Source organism: Nematolebias whitei, chromosome 4 (genome assembly GCF_014905685.2).
Source record: "Nematolebias whitei isolate Nwh7 chromosome 4, NemWhi1, whole genome shotgun sequence".
NCBI classification, from domain to species: domain Eukaryota; kingdom Metazoa; phylum Chordata; class Actinopteri; order Cyprinodontiformes; family Rivulidae; genus Nematolebias; species Nematolebias whitei.
The window spans coordinates 23,085,823-23,103,582 of record NC_056501.1 but is presented as its reverse complement, the minus strand read 5'-3'; the positions used below and the strand labels follow the sequence as shown (position 1 = coordinate 23,103,582).

At 41.3% G+C, this 17,760-nt stretch overlaps 3 protein-coding genes across 3 annotated transcripts in view; 1 reads left to right on the top strand and 2 right to left on the bottom strand.

Moving 5' to 3' along the window:
* Positions 1–4,759, bottom strand: part of LOC119408494 (collagen alpha-1(XXIII) chain) — a 250,608-nt gene extending 245,849 nt beyond the window's left edge. Inside the window, exons 1-2 of the mRNA XM_037675320.1 lie at positions 4,496–4,759; positions 3,217–3,286 (exon numbers count right to left, since the gene is read on the bottom strand). Coding sequence (XP_037531248.1) covers positions 3,217–3,286; positions 4,496–4,759 — 334 coding nt within the window. The remainder of the gene's footprint in view (positions 1–3,216; positions 3,287–4,495) is intronic.
* A 1,385-nt stretch (positions 4,760–6,144) lies between these two features.
* clk4b (CDC-like kinase 4b) lies at positions 6,145–12,967 on the bottom strand. Its single transcript, XM_037675319.1, has 13 exons — positions 12,801–12,967; positions 11,829–11,989; positions 9,876–10,116; positions 9,187–9,289; positions 8,793–8,859; positions 8,569–8,685; positions 8,324–8,490; positions 8,147–8,241; positions 7,924–8,053; positions 7,771–7,853; positions 7,595–7,674; positions 6,883–6,973; positions 6,145–6,789 (listed from the first exon to the last, which is right to left on the bottom strand). The coding sequence occupies exons 2-13, from the start codon at positions 11,987–11,989 to the stop codon at positions 6,607–6,609; spliced, it is 1,518 nt and encodes a 505-aa protein (XP_037531247.1). The 5' UTR covers positions 12,801–12,967; the 3' UTR covers positions 6,145–6,606.
* Positions 12,968–14,830: 1,863 nt separating this feature from the next.
* On the top strand, positions 14,831–15,590 carry tmem126a (transmembrane protein 126A). Its single transcript, XM_037675878.1, has one exon. It carries the CDS (start codon positions 14,965–14,967, stop codon positions 15,580–15,582), a length of 618 nt encoding a protein of 205 aa, XP_037531806.1. The 5' UTR covers positions 14,831–14,964; the 3' UTR covers positions 15,583–15,590.
* Positions 15,591–17,760: the final 2,170 nt, after the last annotated feature.

Here is a 17,760-nt window from a genome sequence, read left to right as displayed (position 1 = left end):
AAAAATGTTTCAACAGTGTTGATTTAAATCCAGCCGGAGAGTGAATTTCATTATCTGTGTTTTCTGCCTCGTCTGCCATGTTGCTGAGGCGGCCGCAGCCGCGCACGGAAATGGTGACACGGACGTGCCTTGGGAATTTCAAAGTAAAAGCGTATTTTAAAGCTGACGATATGAATCTATGTTTCAGTTTTGCCACGATATAATCGAATCATTAATAATTTAATCGATATATTGATATAAATCGATGTATTGTTACACCCCTATAGACAATTACACTATCGTCCGCTCTTCGTCATAGCAGAAGACAGTAAACAAGTGGAATATTAAATGTTAGAAAATGTGTAAAATTCTGCTTTAAAACACATTTTGTGCGACAATATTCCATTTCCACTTCAGCTTACGGAGCTGTTACTGGTGGAAGCTGGTAAACAAACTGTGCGCCTTATTCAGCGTCAGCTTTCGAGATAAAGACAAGTTGAGGACACACAATCCAACGCACGCCCTTTTACCAAGAAACAAACAGTCCCCGCATGATTCTTATTACTGCAGGCACCATAAACGTGCTCAAGTGTAAGTAATGAACGTCTGTAAGGCCAGCATGCTGTATGTAGCGTAAGGGTGTGTGTGTGTGTGTGTGTGTGTGTGTGTGTGTGTGTGTGTGTGTGAGTTGGGGGAGCAGGAGGGTGATAATTGCAAACACCTGAAGCTTGTAAGCAGAGCTGTTCTCAGTGACAGTTTGCCTAACACTTTACGACTGCTGCTCATGCTGTATCTGCGAGGATGAAAGCGTCAGGGCGCTCCTCGTGTCAGCGTCTGGGACCTGACACTGTTCAGAGACGAGTCACTGCCGTAAAAATACTTTTTTATTACAGCAAAACTGTCAGGAGTTGCAGTGGAGACAGTAACATCCTCATCATGGTCCGCGGAGCTGCTGCAGAAACACTGCCTCCTGTCGGTGCCCTCGTTTCTGTGCATGTTTGAAAGCTGAGCCCCCCCACTGATGTGGAGTGGAGGGCATAGCTTTAATGGCAGAGATGCCACTCCTGCTGCGTGGCAGAGCAGACAGGCAGACAGAAATACCTCGCTCTGTGATCCCGGCGCTTTAAACGCTTCCAGTTTCAAGTGCTGCGAGTTGGTGCTAAAGAAGAGAGGAGGGTCTCTTCTTACAGCTGCAGTGTCGGCCCCCTCAAAGGCTGAGGGGGACAGAAATTCAGCTGCATGACCCCCCCCCCCCCCCCACACACACACACACACACACACACACACACGCAGCCAGATTTGACTCGTAAACTGTCTCACAAGCACACAAATTAGTTGTGCGTTTTGGTTTAGGGAATAAACACGTTTTAAAGCGTTCAATTGAGAAATCCAATAGAAAAATGTTCACAAACAGCAGTGGGTTTAGATCAAAGGCCAAATGAACAATATGCTCTTTACAAAAATAAAAACTCATCTTCAGACCAGAAACTTAAAAGAACTTTAAATAGTTTTCTGAGTGTTTGCATCGATCACCAAACAGTCATTTACTGACAACTTTGTTAATAATGTTTATTGTTCTCCAGGGTTTTCCCATGTTTTCTGCAAACTTTAGGTGCTGTTTGAACCCTTTAGATATAAAATGTTCATTTCCTTTAGCGGATAGGTGCTATAACTTTAGTTTCTTGCAACGTTAATACTTTAAAAACATTTATTTATAATAAATGTTTTTGTAAAATTATTGTTCATACAAAATACACAGAGATCTCTTTAACACATTTAAAAATATTGTTCTCCTTGAAATATGTTTCTTAATTTGTCTATTGCTAATTTTAGCTTTTAGCTAGCCGTTAGCCTCTTTTAGCTCTAGGCAAGGCCTTTATGTAGCTTCTAGCTTCCATTCTGCAACTTTTAGCTTTTAGCTAGTCTTTTGCTAATTTGAACTTCCAGCTAACAGATTATACTTTAAGGTTCTGAACCATCCTTTAGCTATATTTAGCTTCTAGCTAGTTCTTTCATATTTTATCTAGCACTTGGTTCTTTTAGCTTTTAGCTAGTCTTTTGCTAATTTGAACTTCCAGCTAACAGATTATACTTTAAGGTTTTGAACCATCCTTTAGCTATATTTAGCTTCTAGCCAGTTCTTCCATATTTTAGCTAGCACTTTACTTTGAGCTTTTAGTTAGTGTTTTATTATTTTTAACCTTTCCCTAGCCTTTTGTTACTTTTAGCTTCTAGCTATTGTGTTGCTATATTTAGCTAGTCTTTTGTTACTTTTAGTTTTAGATAGTATTTTACTTCCTTAAGCTTTTAGGTAATGTTCTGCTTCTTTAAGCATTAGCCAGTTAGCTTCAACTTCTTCAGCAGCTTTCAGTGAAGTCACTCAGCATTCAAACTGGATTTTGGTTAAATTGCAATTTTGTTAACCTCTGATATTCTTTATTTTTTAGTCCCACAACAGAAAAGCTCTGTCCGTCAAAAGAAGCAGCAGAGCTCCTTTTAAAGGAACAGGATCAGCTGCACCCTGTTCAAATAGTTCTGTTGTTGCAGAACTACTCCTAGAAGAAAACCTCCCACATCTGCAATAAACAAATCAAAAATCCCCTCTTTCCCTTTCAGCTGCAAATTAAAGATGAAATAAATAACTGAGCCTGATTGTCAGCTCGCATCTTGTTGCTCCGAGCCCAATCACTCCCGTCAGCTTCCACAGGCCAGCTAAAATCTGCAAACCATCAAACACACAGCTGAAGGCTAAAGCTGGAGCCGCTGGGCACCTCTCACGTCACACCAAGAAGCAACTTGACCTCAAATAAAAGAGAGATAGCATCTTTCTTAAATCCACAGGCATGATGGGAGGCGTGCGTGTGTGTGTGTGTGTGTGTGTGTGTGGGTGTGTAACATGATGTGGATCACACTCTGTTCTCCACCCCAGGAAATATCACAGGCCCCGTAATAAACACCACGAGCCAAACGTGGTCCTGACCTGGCACACAGACGCTCCGTCCACACACACACACTGACAGAGGACTGCAGGGTCCATGCTGGACGTCCCAACAATGTGCAGCTTGTTGAGCCACATATAGTCACAGGACGGCCTCTAAACCAGTTTAGGAGACAAAGTCCTTCTTCACACAAAAAACTAACTAATTTACACCCAGAGCACCTTTTAACTCCACGAGGCCGACAAGCAGCAAACTTTTGGTGTGTGTGTGTGGAAGCGTTAAATAACAGAGACAGTACCTGGAGGACAGGAGCACTCTTGACCAACGTCTCTAGCTGTCCGCAGCTTCGGCTCCAGAGACACCATTTTCTGCAAACAAACACGAAGCAAATGTGTGAAAAGGAGAAACATAAATCCAGATATTTTATTGTTAATTCAAAGAATAGTAACATGATTTGTTACTTTTAATATGCAAAACAGGGGCTGATAAGTTTTACCTTCATTGGAGCATACAGCAGATTGTAGAAATAATGACAGACCATTCTTTTGAAGGAATGCATATCACCTGCCGCCTTTCATGCCAGAGTTTCAAACTCAGATTATCTTGTGTATGTTTGGGTAAAGCTTGAAAATAACATTATATACACTCCCCACGCAAAACCTTGTGTGATCTTGTACGACTCTTAAGCTCTGTATCTGTAAGATTCACAGAGATGTAGCCACTTTTATCACAGCTGCTGCAGCTTTCTTGATCGGGTTGAGTCCAAAAGTTATTCAGTTGTAGATGTACATCCGATATTTACTTTCTGAGAGTTTTGATAAAATCTATTCAATGGTTTATCAGATATTTTGCTAACAGACAAAGTTGACTCCAACAGCTGATACCAAGATTTTATGCAAAAAAAAAAAAAAAAGCAGCACAATGTGTTGCATTCAAAATGTGTTGGGGGTAAGGCTCAGCTACTACCACACCATGTTTTAGCTCAACATGCGTAAAACTGGTTAAGTTAAAGCCATTTATGTGTTTTGTAAATCCAGTTAGCTGTTGCAACCATCTTAAATCGTGTTGACTCCAAAAGTTAATCAGTTTTAGATGTACACCTATTGATCACTTCCTGACAGTTTCATCAAAATCCATCCATTGATTTATTAGGTATTTTGCTAACAGACAGATAAAATCCAAAGCAATGGTTGTTGCCAAAGTTTGAACACAGATTTCGCGCTATCAGTTAGAGCTCAGAGTATAAAGTGTGGGTCAGATACAGCTACTATCACACCCAACCTTAGCTCGATATCTGTAAAACTGGTTAAGCAGTAACTATTCTGGTGTTTGTCAGCATTGTCTTGATTTAGCAGCCATCTTTAATCGGGTTAACCCCCAAATTTAAATACTTTTAAAAGTGTATCCAGTGATTAATTTCTGAAAACTTCATTAAGATCCGTTCAGTGGTTCGGGAGATATTTTGCTAACAGACAAATGAGCAGAAGCACGCGCAGAAAGAGGCAAAAACAAAAACGAAGAAGATATAATTAGTGTCAAAAGTTGTAATCAGTCCACGACACGCGGTGATGCTTTACCTCCTCCACCAGCTGCCCTATCGGGGCGCGCAGCTCCGGGACGAGGCTCCCGTCCTGGTTTTGGAGAGACCTGCGCGCGGGCTGGAGGACGGCGCTGATCTCCGCCTGCAGCCGCTGCTCCATCTTGGAGGTCCTGAAGCTCAACAGGAGGCAGAGGGTGATGGAGCTGAGGGACAGGAGCAGGCACAGGGCCGGCACCCACCGCTGGACCCCCGCGGCCCGCGCGCACTCGCACGCGGGTTTGGAGCCGCTGGATGTGTCCATGCCGCCGCGGCGAACAGAAACTTGATGGACCAAACTGTAAAGTCAGGAGAACTGATCGGCGCGACACCAACCAATTATTAGTTTGATGAGTTTCGGGTCAGCACGCGCAGAGCTCACAACACGGGAGTAAAGTGAACCCGAGAGCTCGGAGCTTCTGGCAGGATGCGGCTGCAAACAGATCAGATGTTCTCCTTTCTAAAAGTTGCGCGTGGAAGCGCTCTGGATGCGCCCGCCCTGCCGGACCACGTGGGAGGCTGCAGGGGTGACAGCCTGAGCTGGACCACTTCTGGAGCTCCTCCAGCTTCTGGAGAAAAGCTTGTCCTGAGCAAAAAGGAGTTGATTTGTTTTCCATATGTGGTTCTAAAATGCGGGTGTGCACTCAATGTAAACAAAGCAGTTTGGTAACAGCGGCTGTTTTAATTATGCTTTATAAATAAATTTGACTTGGGCTTAGACGTGGAGGATTAATGTGACAAGAGTAGTCATTTAGCTGGAAATATATGAATCAAGAATAAACTGAGTGCCTTAAAGGCAGCTCAGCGTTCAAACTTCAACAGGTCGATTTAATTACGGCTGCGTTCTTTAACCCAGTGGTTCCCAACCCTGGTCCTTGAGGAACGCCACACTGCATGTTTTAGTTGTTTCCCCGCTTCAACACACCTGATTTGAATAAATGGGTGCTTAACAGGCTTTGGCAGAACTTCAGGAAGTAATAAAATCTGAATCAGGTGTGTTGGAGCAGAGAACCAAGCAGGATGGAATTCCTCAAGGACCAGAGCTGGGAACCAGTTATTTTATTTATTTATACAGGTAGTCTCAATGAGTCACGAGAACTCATTTTCAAGAAAGACCTGTTTGGGAGCAGATGGTGGGAGGTATGTGCCTTGCTCAAGGGCCCAGAGTGGGACAAATGAGGGTGGAGGCAGGTGTTTCACCTTTTCCATCCACATTTTGATGTCAGGGGAGTTGAACCTGCAACTTTCTAATCACAGGCCCATTTTCTCCAACCTCTGCACCACCACTCTCAAAATGCTTTGAACGGACGAACAGTGTCAAGATGTACGAGTGCATTAAAACTTTCAGTCCTCCAACGTTGACCTGTTGTCAGTCACAGGTAGTTTACGTTTAATAAAGTACACATGGAGTCATTAATGTGTTCAGACGGTCTGAATTTCTTTGTGGCAGGGGCCTTTAAAGACTGGAACAATGATGAAGAGTCATCTCTACACGCAGGTCCGTCTTCCATTGTGGAGTTAAATCTGAATAATTTGTTTCCTAATCTTTAACGCAGCCATGTCTCATTTACTTCTGGTGACAACGCTCGTGCTGCCATCGTGCGGACGCGTGCAGTTACTGCACCCATTAAAGAGAAACGACAACTCTTCTGCTGTCATCTTTATTGACACGTTGCAAAAAATTACATTACTAAATCAAAAATGTAAATATCTGAACAAGTTCTATGTACAAGCTTCCTGCCTTAATTCTTTTAAATATACACATCCATAAAACAAAAACAACATGAAGGCTGTGTTCATGTTACATTACCCACCCCCTTCATCACCAAGCAGAGCGAGGAAAAACAAAATGGCAAAATTACAGATTCATTCATTTAAAAAGTTCTATGAGCGTTGCCATGTTACAATTTAAATAATGAAAGAAAAAAAAAAAAACCTAGACGAACTGGAGTTGCATTCATGACATTAAGACGTGTGACGTGAGTGAGTGGGACGAGGCAGGGCAGTGACTGATACAGTCAGATGTTCTCTCCTGGACGGTCAGGAGATGCAGGCTGATGGATCTGTGACAGGAAGGGCTTGGCCAAAAGGTCAAAGTTCACAAGTCCAGCCTCATTTACTACTGCTGCTGCTTCTGCTGGTGCTCTTCCTGCTGCTGGTCTTGTAGTAGCAGGAGAAGAAGGGATGTCTGAGGGCCTGCTCCAAACTGAGGCGCTTTGTCGGGTCGTACTCCATCATCTTCTCGATCAGGTCGAAGAGCTGACTGTGCTCTTCACGTTTGGAAGAAATGTAATGCTGGTGAGGGAATGGAAAGTTGACGTCAGTAAATGTGCTGATCTGAGCTTTGAGTCTTCAGGATTTTAATTTTAAAAACAGCCGTTTTTGTACCTTAAGGGGTTTGCAGTGTTTCTTGACGTATCTCCCCGATGAGCTGTGAACATCCCAGTCCAGCTTGTTGCGATGAACGTATCGCCTTTTTCTACGAAACACACCATCAGCAACAGTCACTACATTTAACATTTATTTGATGCAAGAAAAACACCAGGAAAGGCTTTAACTTCCACATGAAACAAGCATGGGATTGAGTTTGAAAATAAAAAATAAGTAAATGAAATGGATCTCAGACAGATATCAGGTTTACTCAGAAGGTAATTAAACTAGAACTCGTTTCATTCTGCCTTGTGGGTGTTATTCTGTAATCAAGAACAAATCAGCCAATTTAAGGCAAGTCAACCACTAACGAGACAAAACTGGGCCAAATAAAATTAGGACCTCAGTGATTTTTGGTAAAAAAAATTTAAAAAAATAATCCCACCATGCTAAATGTTTTAATAGCATACAAATAAGTTGGAAATGTGCCCACACATTACTGCACTAAATATAATTGTGATGTTACTGGGCACGATTGTTGTTAAAATGAAACTTAAACAAAAGGGAAGTGCTCCACTTTTTATTTAAGAGTTTAATATAAAGACTAGTTTGATAACTATAAGATCAGCTTAGAGATTTGCAAATATACTTTTACTTTTAATGAGAAATATGAGCACACAGCATCAACATTATTACAATATTCAGAAAACATCTTGGACGTTTGCCTTACTTGGTTTTCTCCAGCAGGTTAGTAGGAATGGGGCCCAGAACTCTCTCCATCATTGCAAGGTGCTCTTTACTGTCATGAGTCTGAATGGGAGAACAGGTAAAAATGGTAAATGAAGCAACTAGCAAAGGGTTGGAAAAAAAAACAAATAAATGAAGTCACTCCATGCTGCCAATTACCTGGAAGAGGGTTGTTCCGAGGTAATACTCGATGAGTATACAAGCAATACTCCAGACGTCACAGGAATGGTCCCAGCCCAAATCTACGACACACCACCTACATTAATCTCATGTTGTGTAAACTGCTGGAGCTGAACTAGAGAGGTCACTTACCTAAAATGACTTCAGGAGCACGGTAATGACGTGTCGACACCACAGACGTGTGGTGCTCGTGATCAAAGGTGGCGTTACCAAAGTCAACTATTTTCACATTGGGCTTCCTCAGTGTTCGCTCATCTCTTCTCTGAAAACAAATCCAAACATACGTCAGCTTCATAAACTGTTGTCAAAACCTGTCATCTTGGCCACATCAGCATTGACCTTTGAAATAAATTACCTTTTCATGGTTATATTCCATTTCATAATCTGAATCTATTAGGAGAATATTTTCAGGCTTCAAGTCTGTGTGAGTCAGTTTGTTCTTGTGCAGAACTGAAAGAGAACAAACATTTACATGCACGATGGACTTTTTTAAAACATATTTTTTTGCACACAAAGTGACATGATTACTCACATTTCACAGCTTTAATGATCTGGTAAGCCATGTGCCTGATTTGTTCCACAGGGAAAGGTTGGAAGTTGTTTTCCTTCAGGAAGTCATACGTGCTGAGGCCGAGCAGCTCAAAGGCAATACAGACATGACCGTGGTAGTCAAACCAGTCCAGCATGTGCACACAAGCACTGGAAAATGAAAGACATTTAGTTCAACAGTTTGTCTAATAAAATAAACCTTTTGGATTATGATAAGAGCGTACTTACTATCTATTGTCAGTGTTGAGGGAGTTCAATTGTTTAAGCACGTCTACTTCAGACAAAGCTGCTTCTCGGTAGCGGTCAATGTTTTTAATAATCTTCAGAGCCACTCGAGCTCCATTACTAAAAGACAAAGTTTTTAGGATTAAATTTGGTTAAAACTTTAAAAGCAGTTAACAGAAAAGTCAATGAGAGCTAGCTTTAAAGTCATATTTACGATAAGAACTTACTTTGTGTGATCAATGCACTCAACGACTTTCCCAAAGGCACCCTCTCCTAGAGTACACACAATCTCATCTACAGGAAATAGAGAAATGAAATTAGACTCCTTGGACTGACAAGAGTAAAACACTGGCCTTTAGCTGTGTTACTGCATCAGCTTATATCTGTATGGCTAGAAGTACTAAAAAAAGCTTTATGAATATTGGCCTAGAATTAACTTCATAGTATGTTTAACTGACAAGCAATAGCTGACCAAAACATAAATAAAATGCTAAAATATAAAGAAAATAATCTACTGGCCAAAATGTAGCAGTCTCTAAATTAATGATTGGAAATAACCAGACGAGAGTGAGAGAGACAAAGTGTGAACAACAGTAGAAAAAAAAGGTATATATTCTATACATCTCGCTCTCAGCATGTCTCCACTGTGATAGATGAGGTGACCCTCGGCATCATCCTCAACACTCCGGGATCTTTTCCTGCTCCTGCGACGATGGCTTGTCCTCTGCACCGGAACCGCCGCAATCCGCCATCACATCAACAACCCATCAGACAGCACCAGGCCACCACAATGCGACATCGTCATTCATTCAACCCGGCCAAGGGGGGAGGTGAAGGGGTGGACAGATTCAGCCCGTTCAGTAACACCACCAGGAGAATGGACGGAGCAGCAAATGCAAATTCAGCCCCCGTCAGAGAAATTGGACGGCGGCCACCACATGGTGTGTGTTACAGAAGAAAAACATGGCAACAAGATTTACAGATGAGAGACTTTCTCAGAGTAGTACAGAAAAACAAAACTTCACTAATTACACTTTTCACAACTTCTTTTTCAATATTTCTATATAGCATCATGTCTCATGACTAACCACTTGAACTCTGTCACAATAACTGGGCCCACTTTTATTTCATATTCTAAACACCAACAAAATCTTACCTCCTAAAACAAAATTTATCACATTTGGCAATCATGCTCAGTTAAGAGTATGGTACAGAGATAAAGACAAAGAAATTGGTATTTAGCATTGGCTAAACACCAGTGATAATGACTCAATCTAGTGATATAGACAAGAAGATAGAGGTTTCCATACCGAGGAGGACCTGTGGCGTGAAGGACTTCGTCTGCGCCTTCTGTCTCTATGCCTGTGACTGCTTCGTTTGCTGTGCCCACTACGGCCTGATGACTTGCTGTAGTGGTGCCAGTCAAGGTCTTTCTCCTTGTAGGCATCTTCACGACTCTCATTATCGCAGGCCACATCAAAGCTGCATTCATGTGTGAACTTCTCATGAGAATCCAGCATCTGGTTTAAGCTGTGGGCCTCCAGGTATTGCCTGCAAATAAACAAATTATGACAAACAAAAATGAGCTCTTAAAATGATATCAGGTCAAGTAGAGCCTAAGTTCTTGAGTGATCAAGCACCGACATGAAGAGTGAGAAGGTGGTGCTAATAGTGAGCCTTTTGCCTGACACTCTATCCCCGAACCTTTTAGAACATTTGATATTGGCAGCATGCTGATCAGATAGCCTGCATCGTGCTCAATAAGTGGCTGCAGCACAGGAGACAAATTATTAACCTGATTATCACTAAAAAATAGTCTTGTTAATTAATTGTATTCTTGAGAGAACATGCAACTCCACACATTTGGAAAATTTATTAAATATACAGCAACTACCTAGCCTGGACCTAAAAAGCATTCATCTTGTCAGAGAGCCACATTGGCAGGTGAAAGTTGATGGGGTGTAATTCAAACTGCTATTCATCGTGAAACCCCAGAAGTAAACATGTGTGATCCTATATATGCTGCTTTAAAACTACCCATTTAGTATTGGCATTTCTCAAATTTACACATACCAAACTTTCTCTGACTACAAATATCTGCATTTACTTTTCTTTAAAAATTATAGTAAGTTCTCAGTGCAACTATGTTTCCAATAACTTGTGAGCAAACTCCAGCCCAGTCTGTCATGTTAGCACCCAAAAAAGACCAAGAAACACCTTGTGCCTTAGCACCTAGTTGGTATCAGTTGTCTGCCAATAAGGAGTCTGCCTCTCTACAGAACTAAAATTAGAGTAGATCTGGAAACACCTAATGTAACCTCTTAATATGTGTCCTCAAAAAGCCATCACTGCAACACACAAGTATCAGAAAGCTTTACTTGATAGCTTTGCTTTTTGGAAAACAAAACAGTTGAAAGTGAAAACTTAATTTAAATGTGCTGCAGGTGGTAATGCAGCGTGCGTGTTCTCACCTCTTAACACTAGTAGGTTTGTTTAAGCCTTAATACGCAGGCATATATAATCCAAATATAATCCAATACATTATAAACAAAAACTGCTGTGAGTAAGGAATGGATAGCTATTATGCACCACTGGATGTTAAGTAGTCCAACAGAACATTATCTGAATTCCCATAGGAACTAAAGAGTCATCAAGCTGACCGCAGTTCAAATTCTCCAGCAATAACACGTTCGTAAAACTTTTAAGCAATGCAACAAGGGGAACAAACTATTTTAAATCATATTAATCTTTAAGCTTTTAAATTGTTACTTAAAATAAATCTGTGCTGCAATGTTTTGTCTACAATGCTGGTCAGCCAGTACAAAAACAAGACTGTATTCTTAAAAAGAAATCCAATACTGCCATCAGGTGTCCATATTGAATAAAATGCCTCAATTTACATAAGACCTGCAGTTACATTGCACTCCAGTTTACGAAACGAGCAAGCTTACAACTACAATTTGCATTTACATGAAAAACAGTCATTTACTGCTACAAAACCTGTATAGTTTACCTGTATTACATACTTGGGCCCCACAGACAAAATATATAAACAATAAAAGTAAATACTGTCATGTTATACTGTTTGGCAACAGATTTTCACTTATTTCCAAGTTGCAATACACTGTTAAAATAGTTGTATTTTAATGCTGGTTAGCTAAAACTTCAGACTGACAACCTCACAGAACAGTATGACTCAACTCACTGTAACAATGAATCCTCCCAACAGGCACTTTGCCTTGTAAACACTACAAAATATTTACCCGCCATGAGTCTTGTGATAATGGGGAGCTTTTCTGGATCCGTTTTCTCTTTCGCTGCTGTACGAATCTCGTTTTCTGCGTTTACGACACTCCATTCTTTCCTCCCAGATGCACTCATCCAGCCAGACACCTGGAGAGCGCATTCGCTTTAAGTTCCGCATCTGGAAGATACCCGAGAGGAGGGGGGGGGGGGGGGGGTTATTACATACATCAATGACCAAGTAACTTTTAGTTATGAACCATGCCTGGTACACCTGCTTCCATTACTTTGCCAGGATCTTTGCATTCAGGATTTGATTTAACACTGCATTAAGCATTGGACTACTAATACTACTTTTTACAACTACAGTGAATGCACTTAAAGTTTCATATTGAATGCAAAATGAAACAAACTTCCTACATCAAATTATTGTATTTATCACACTGGCCTATGACATTTCACGGACAGTGAAACTTTCAATGTCAACGAAAAACAACCGACATTTCTACGACTAGGCCGCAGCTGAAGCCTTTCAGCTCGGTCATACTCGGTCCGCAATTAGTTTTAGTTACATGCTAACACTTTAACACAGTATCACTGTAATACTAAACATATTAATTTGCTTGGTGACAATCGACTTCCTAGTGGTGAAAACAATGAACATAGATACTGGTTGGTTCGATTGCGGAAGATCTACCAAGAGAAAATGGCGGCCTAAGGCCCACTGAGGATTTTCAATTACGTAAGCAAAACCGTAACATTAAAAAAACGAATTTTTTTAAATGTATATTTTACTCGCATTGATATTGCAACTGACAGCGCTGTACAAAACAGCATTGTACTTCGAAACATTTAGAAGAATTATGCTTTTTCTAATAGTAAATGCAAACAATAGGTTATGGCTGGGTGGTTGTGGCGAGACGTCAAATTCACGTAAAAGAAAATGGACAAAACGGCAAGTTAATCAAATAAATAACCCCACCATGACTTACCGGTTTAAAATATGTTAGCGTAATTCACAACGCTGAGTTTAAAATGGGTAAATGCAGACAGGCTGAAGACTGGGAATAAAGAAGCTGAGAAATTGCCACCAACACCTCGTTCTGAAAAATGGCGACTACACGCAGAATCCGACAGAACTTTCTGTACTAATTTTCTTGACGCATCACACAATAACCACGCCTACCGTAGTGTGTTATGGGATTTGGTGTCTTTGTGCTACGAAGTTCTCGTAATTCAACAACTAACTATGCTTAATTTTAAGAGCAACTGGACATTTAAAACGTTTTTTTTTTTACTTTGTCTAATAGTCAGTAAAAAATGTTTATGCTTACAATTATGGTTTCAATTGTCTTGGTTTTTAATTCAGATACTTTTAAAATGCCGGAAATATTGTTTGCCTCCAAGTTGTTTGCGCGTTTGGTCGCTGTAATGATGCGCATGCTCAGTCTGTATTTTTAGATGCATTATATTCTAGCTACATCTAATCATATGTTGTCGTTTGTGTATATTCAAGACAGTCTATATTGACTATATGGCCTCTTTCTTCGTCCAAAAAAAGATTAGAAAATGTTCTTAAGTTTGATGTTTCGTCGTTGCGTTCACTTTTATAAACAGTGGGCGTGGATCCAAACTTGCCAAAAAAAAATAAATAAATAACGTTGTTTTTACTTTGAGCTTGGGTGCCCGCTGTAACTGCAACTGACCAGTAGATGTCACTGGTGAGTGCATCTTTGGGGCTTTGAAGCTTCAAATCTTTTTCTGGTACAAACTGGCGCTCATCTCCAATATCTACTTTATATGTATCGTTCAGCTGTGCTCTGCAGTCACTTCGACACCAGGCAACATTGCACGTTAAAGACATTTAGCTATCACAACGTAACATACCAGTAGAATATATAATGTATGTATGTAATGTAGAATTACGTTTGTATACAAAAGTCAATAAAAAAAACAGCAAGTGTAAAGGACCAAAACATTGGAGAAAGATGAACGCCGTGACCGTCCTTGACTGAAAATGTTCATGAATATTTGGGGCATGGCGCCCAATTTGACGCATGCGCGTGACTGACAGAGGGCAGTGTTGCCAGATGGGGCGGTTTACCGCCAATTGGGCGGTTTTCATTCTGATTTTGCGGGTAAAAATTGCTTTGGGCGGGTGGGGATTGGGCGGATTTGGAGTCAGATCGGCGGTTTTTGAGTTAACCTATTAAATACATTTCAAACAATCCATCCATCCATTATCTTTACCCGCTTATTCCATTTTGGGTCACGGGGGTTGCAAAGCTTCCCTGAATGTTCTCCATCTGCCAGGGCGTTCACAACAGAGAACTGGTGAGACAGTTTTTATGTTGGATTTTATACCTGGATTATTGAGCATGGACTTTGTTGTTTTCAACCAATTTGACAAGACTGTCAACAAGGAAGAGGGCTGGCAATGGAGGAGGGGGCGTACCAAAGAGACCATCTTATCACAAGCAGAACTGGTTTGTTCCACTTTGGAGTAAGATGTTGGAGGAAGAATCAGTTTTGTTGTGTGTTTCCTTGACTGACGAAGCCTTCTGGATCGAAGGCAAAACGTTTCAGCACAAAACAAAAGAAACTGTCCAGATGACCTGACTGAAAAATGTTGGATTTTATACCTGGATTATTGAGCATGGACTTTGTTGTTCATAAAGTACTGTTTTACAAAGTGTTTTATGTTCATGCCTGTCATTCACACACACGAAAACATTTGGCAAACAAACAGGCACCAAACTTTTAAAGTGCTCCTTAAATATTTAGGTTAAAGGTACACACTAATCCAACAAATGTATTATTTTGAGTGTTTACAAATGTGTGCAACACTATGCCTGTGGTGGTAAATATAGAAATATTCATATTGAACATTTAATCTGTGTCTAAACAAACAGTAAATATAACAAAATATTGATTGGGCGGGTTTTTGTGCGATGGGGCGGTTTTTAACAGACTTTTGGGCTGGAAAGTCTCGACTCTATCTGGCAACACTGACAGAGGGCGGAAACGGGCGGAATTGTGGGTAAATTACATGTCTGCGCCCTGTATTGCCCTAACCGTGCAAAGCCAAGAACTCGTTTATGGTTTAAACTCCATGCAATTCAAAATCGTCTTGTTGTCGCTCCTTTCTCTCTGAAGATGTCTGAGAACACGGAGCAGAGGAGCGACCCTCACAGAACCATGTCGCAGGCAATGATTTCCGAAATGCTGATAAAGAATTTCGACAAGTTGACCAACTTTGATCAGAAAACCTTGATGTACGGATCGTTGTACCTGGGGGCGAACGCCGGGTTTACGGGGCTGATAGCTAACAGCATGTTGCGGAGGGTCCTGAACGTCGGAGCGGCCCGGATCGTCGCCAACCTGCCGATGGCCGTGCTGCCCATCCTGGTCACACCCGCTGTGTACAACGTGTTGGTCTCCAATCGCCTTGTGAAAGGGGAACTCGACTGTCTCCCCTGCACATTGTCTCAGGGCGCACTCATCGGGATGTTCATTGGGGGACTTTACCCCATCGTCTTGGCTTTACCTTTAAACCTCGGGCTCACGGCCCGGTACGAATCGGCTCTCCTGCCTGAGAAGAGCAACTTGCTACGCTTCAGCTGGACCATTCTCCAACCTGTCATCAAGAAGATGCTGCCAGTTCTCATCTTCCAGGCCTTCATTGGGTCTTACCTGGGCTACATGCAGTTTCAAGCTTACACAAATCTAGTCCAGATAACTTTCAGCAATTCGGACGATTTAAATCGGATGTAAATCAGATTTACTCGAGATTTTGTTTTTATTTCTTCTACAAATAAAATGACATTTCAGCTTTTGTAGGTTGCCTTATTAACATAAAACTATAAAGCAGCAGATGACATAATTAAATACTGTGTTGTGCAAGATGCAAGTACCTCTTATGCGGCGAAAACTTGTATAAACAACTTAAAAGATTATTCAGATCCTCTTAAGTAGGGATTTCTTGACATTCACTTGTTGCATTTAGCTTTCTGAATGCTCTGTAGTCGAAAAGCTTTTTTTAATTTTTGTCCAAATCGACGAGCTAAAAGCTTGACCAGTGTGGATTTTTGCCATTTTAAAAGTGCCTATGCTAACTCAGTTTTTAAAAACTCTTTAGTTTTGCATTCCACAGTTATTCTGGCAGAAATGCTGCACTGGAAGTGCTACAGTTAGCTGCTGCTGCTGCTTGTGCTTGCAGTGAACCATGATATCAAATTTGGTGTACAGCATTGTAAAATTTAAAGGAGTATGGTTTTAAAATAATAAGCCACTCTGATGTTTTTGAGGCTGGAGTAAATTCAAGATGGCAGCAGTTCACTGGTTTTGGCCCTGCTCAGACTGGCCATTAGCTCGTTAACTGGGTCAGAGTTAAACCCCGTTTCTCCAATCAGAGGCTTTTCAAAGAGCAGGTAAGATATTAATTATTGCTTGCCTTTCATGACGCCAGGTGGTAATCTTGTAATCACTTGGATGTGTGTTCATTTGTCTGTTAGAAAAATGTCTCCTGAGTCCCTAGATGGACAGCAGTGAAACTCGGAAAATAATTGTTGAATGTACATCTATATCCCCTCATTTTTGGAGTCAGCCCTGTTCAAGATGGCTGCCACGGCGACTTGTAGCAAAGCACAAAAACAGCTATAACTCAAGTCAGTTTTACAGAGAATGAAGTACAATTTGAGGTGGTAGTTGCTGAGAGTCATCCAAACGACACAAAACCCTAAAAACTTACCATACAAGGGGGCGGGCGACATCATTACTGCTACCGGAACCCCACTTTAAAATATCTTAACTATCTCTTTAAAAAGTACTCCCATGTTTCACAGATTGGAACTCCATTTACCCCCACCCCAAACACTTTTATTTTGAAGGTCATATTTTTAATGCAGTGGCAGCTAATGGAGTTGCACAAATCTCATAATATTTCCAAGGCACTTCTTTCCAGTTTGTCATCTCAGCACTGCACCTAGCACAATGAATACACTAGTCGAACCAACGAAATTATTATTTAATTTTAGGGAATTGGTTATTTTCTCTTAAGATGACAATTCAAAAATAATTTATTAATCCCAAAGGGAATTTAAGTCTTGTAGCTCATCATCCTGGTTACATTCAAGAGTTGTTATAGCTGTGGGCAGGAAGGATCTCCTGCAGCAAACCTGAAGAATCTGGCCACAGATACCAATCTGTCCACCCGGATCAGGCTGGCTGTCAAATCCGGTGGGTCTCTCGGTCCTCCTGGGCAGCAGGACTGCCCGAATGCCAGGCAGATCTCCCTGAGCGATGACCACTCCTCACAGCAGCCTGCTGAACTCGTAGCCACAGACATGCAGAGTTTTCAGAATGTGCCGGGGGATGATCCAGGTCCTCCCGTTGTATCGACTCACGAGCCAAGTTTCCCACCAGCTCCAGGATCTCGGCGGTCAGGTACTTGAGCACCACCACCAGGTTGACAGGTATGCGTCCACAGCGCCTCCTTTTCAGCTCATTTGGAATTTGGGTCTGTATTTCAAGTATTTGAGCTTTTGAAATGTTAATCAGCTGGTTGTTAAAAAAAAAACACTTTGTTGCCTTGTTGCAGAAATGTGGAATAAATTAAAAGCTAAAACAATAAATTCACAAGTTTGTATTAAAATAGCAATTATGTATTTTAAAAAGCTGTTTTATATTTTATTTATTTACCCTTTATTTATACAGGTAGTCTCCTTGAGTCACGAGACCTCATTTTCAAGAGAGACCTGTTTTGGGGCAGATGGGGTTTAAGTGCCTTGCTCAAGGGCCCAGAGTGGGGCAAATGAGGGTGGGGACGAGTTTGGGTGTTTCACCTTTTCCACCCACATTTTGATGTGGTCGGTCCAGGGAGTTGAACCTGTGACCTTCCGATTACAGGCTCATCTTCTCTAACCTCTGCCACCAGTCGCCACATATATATAT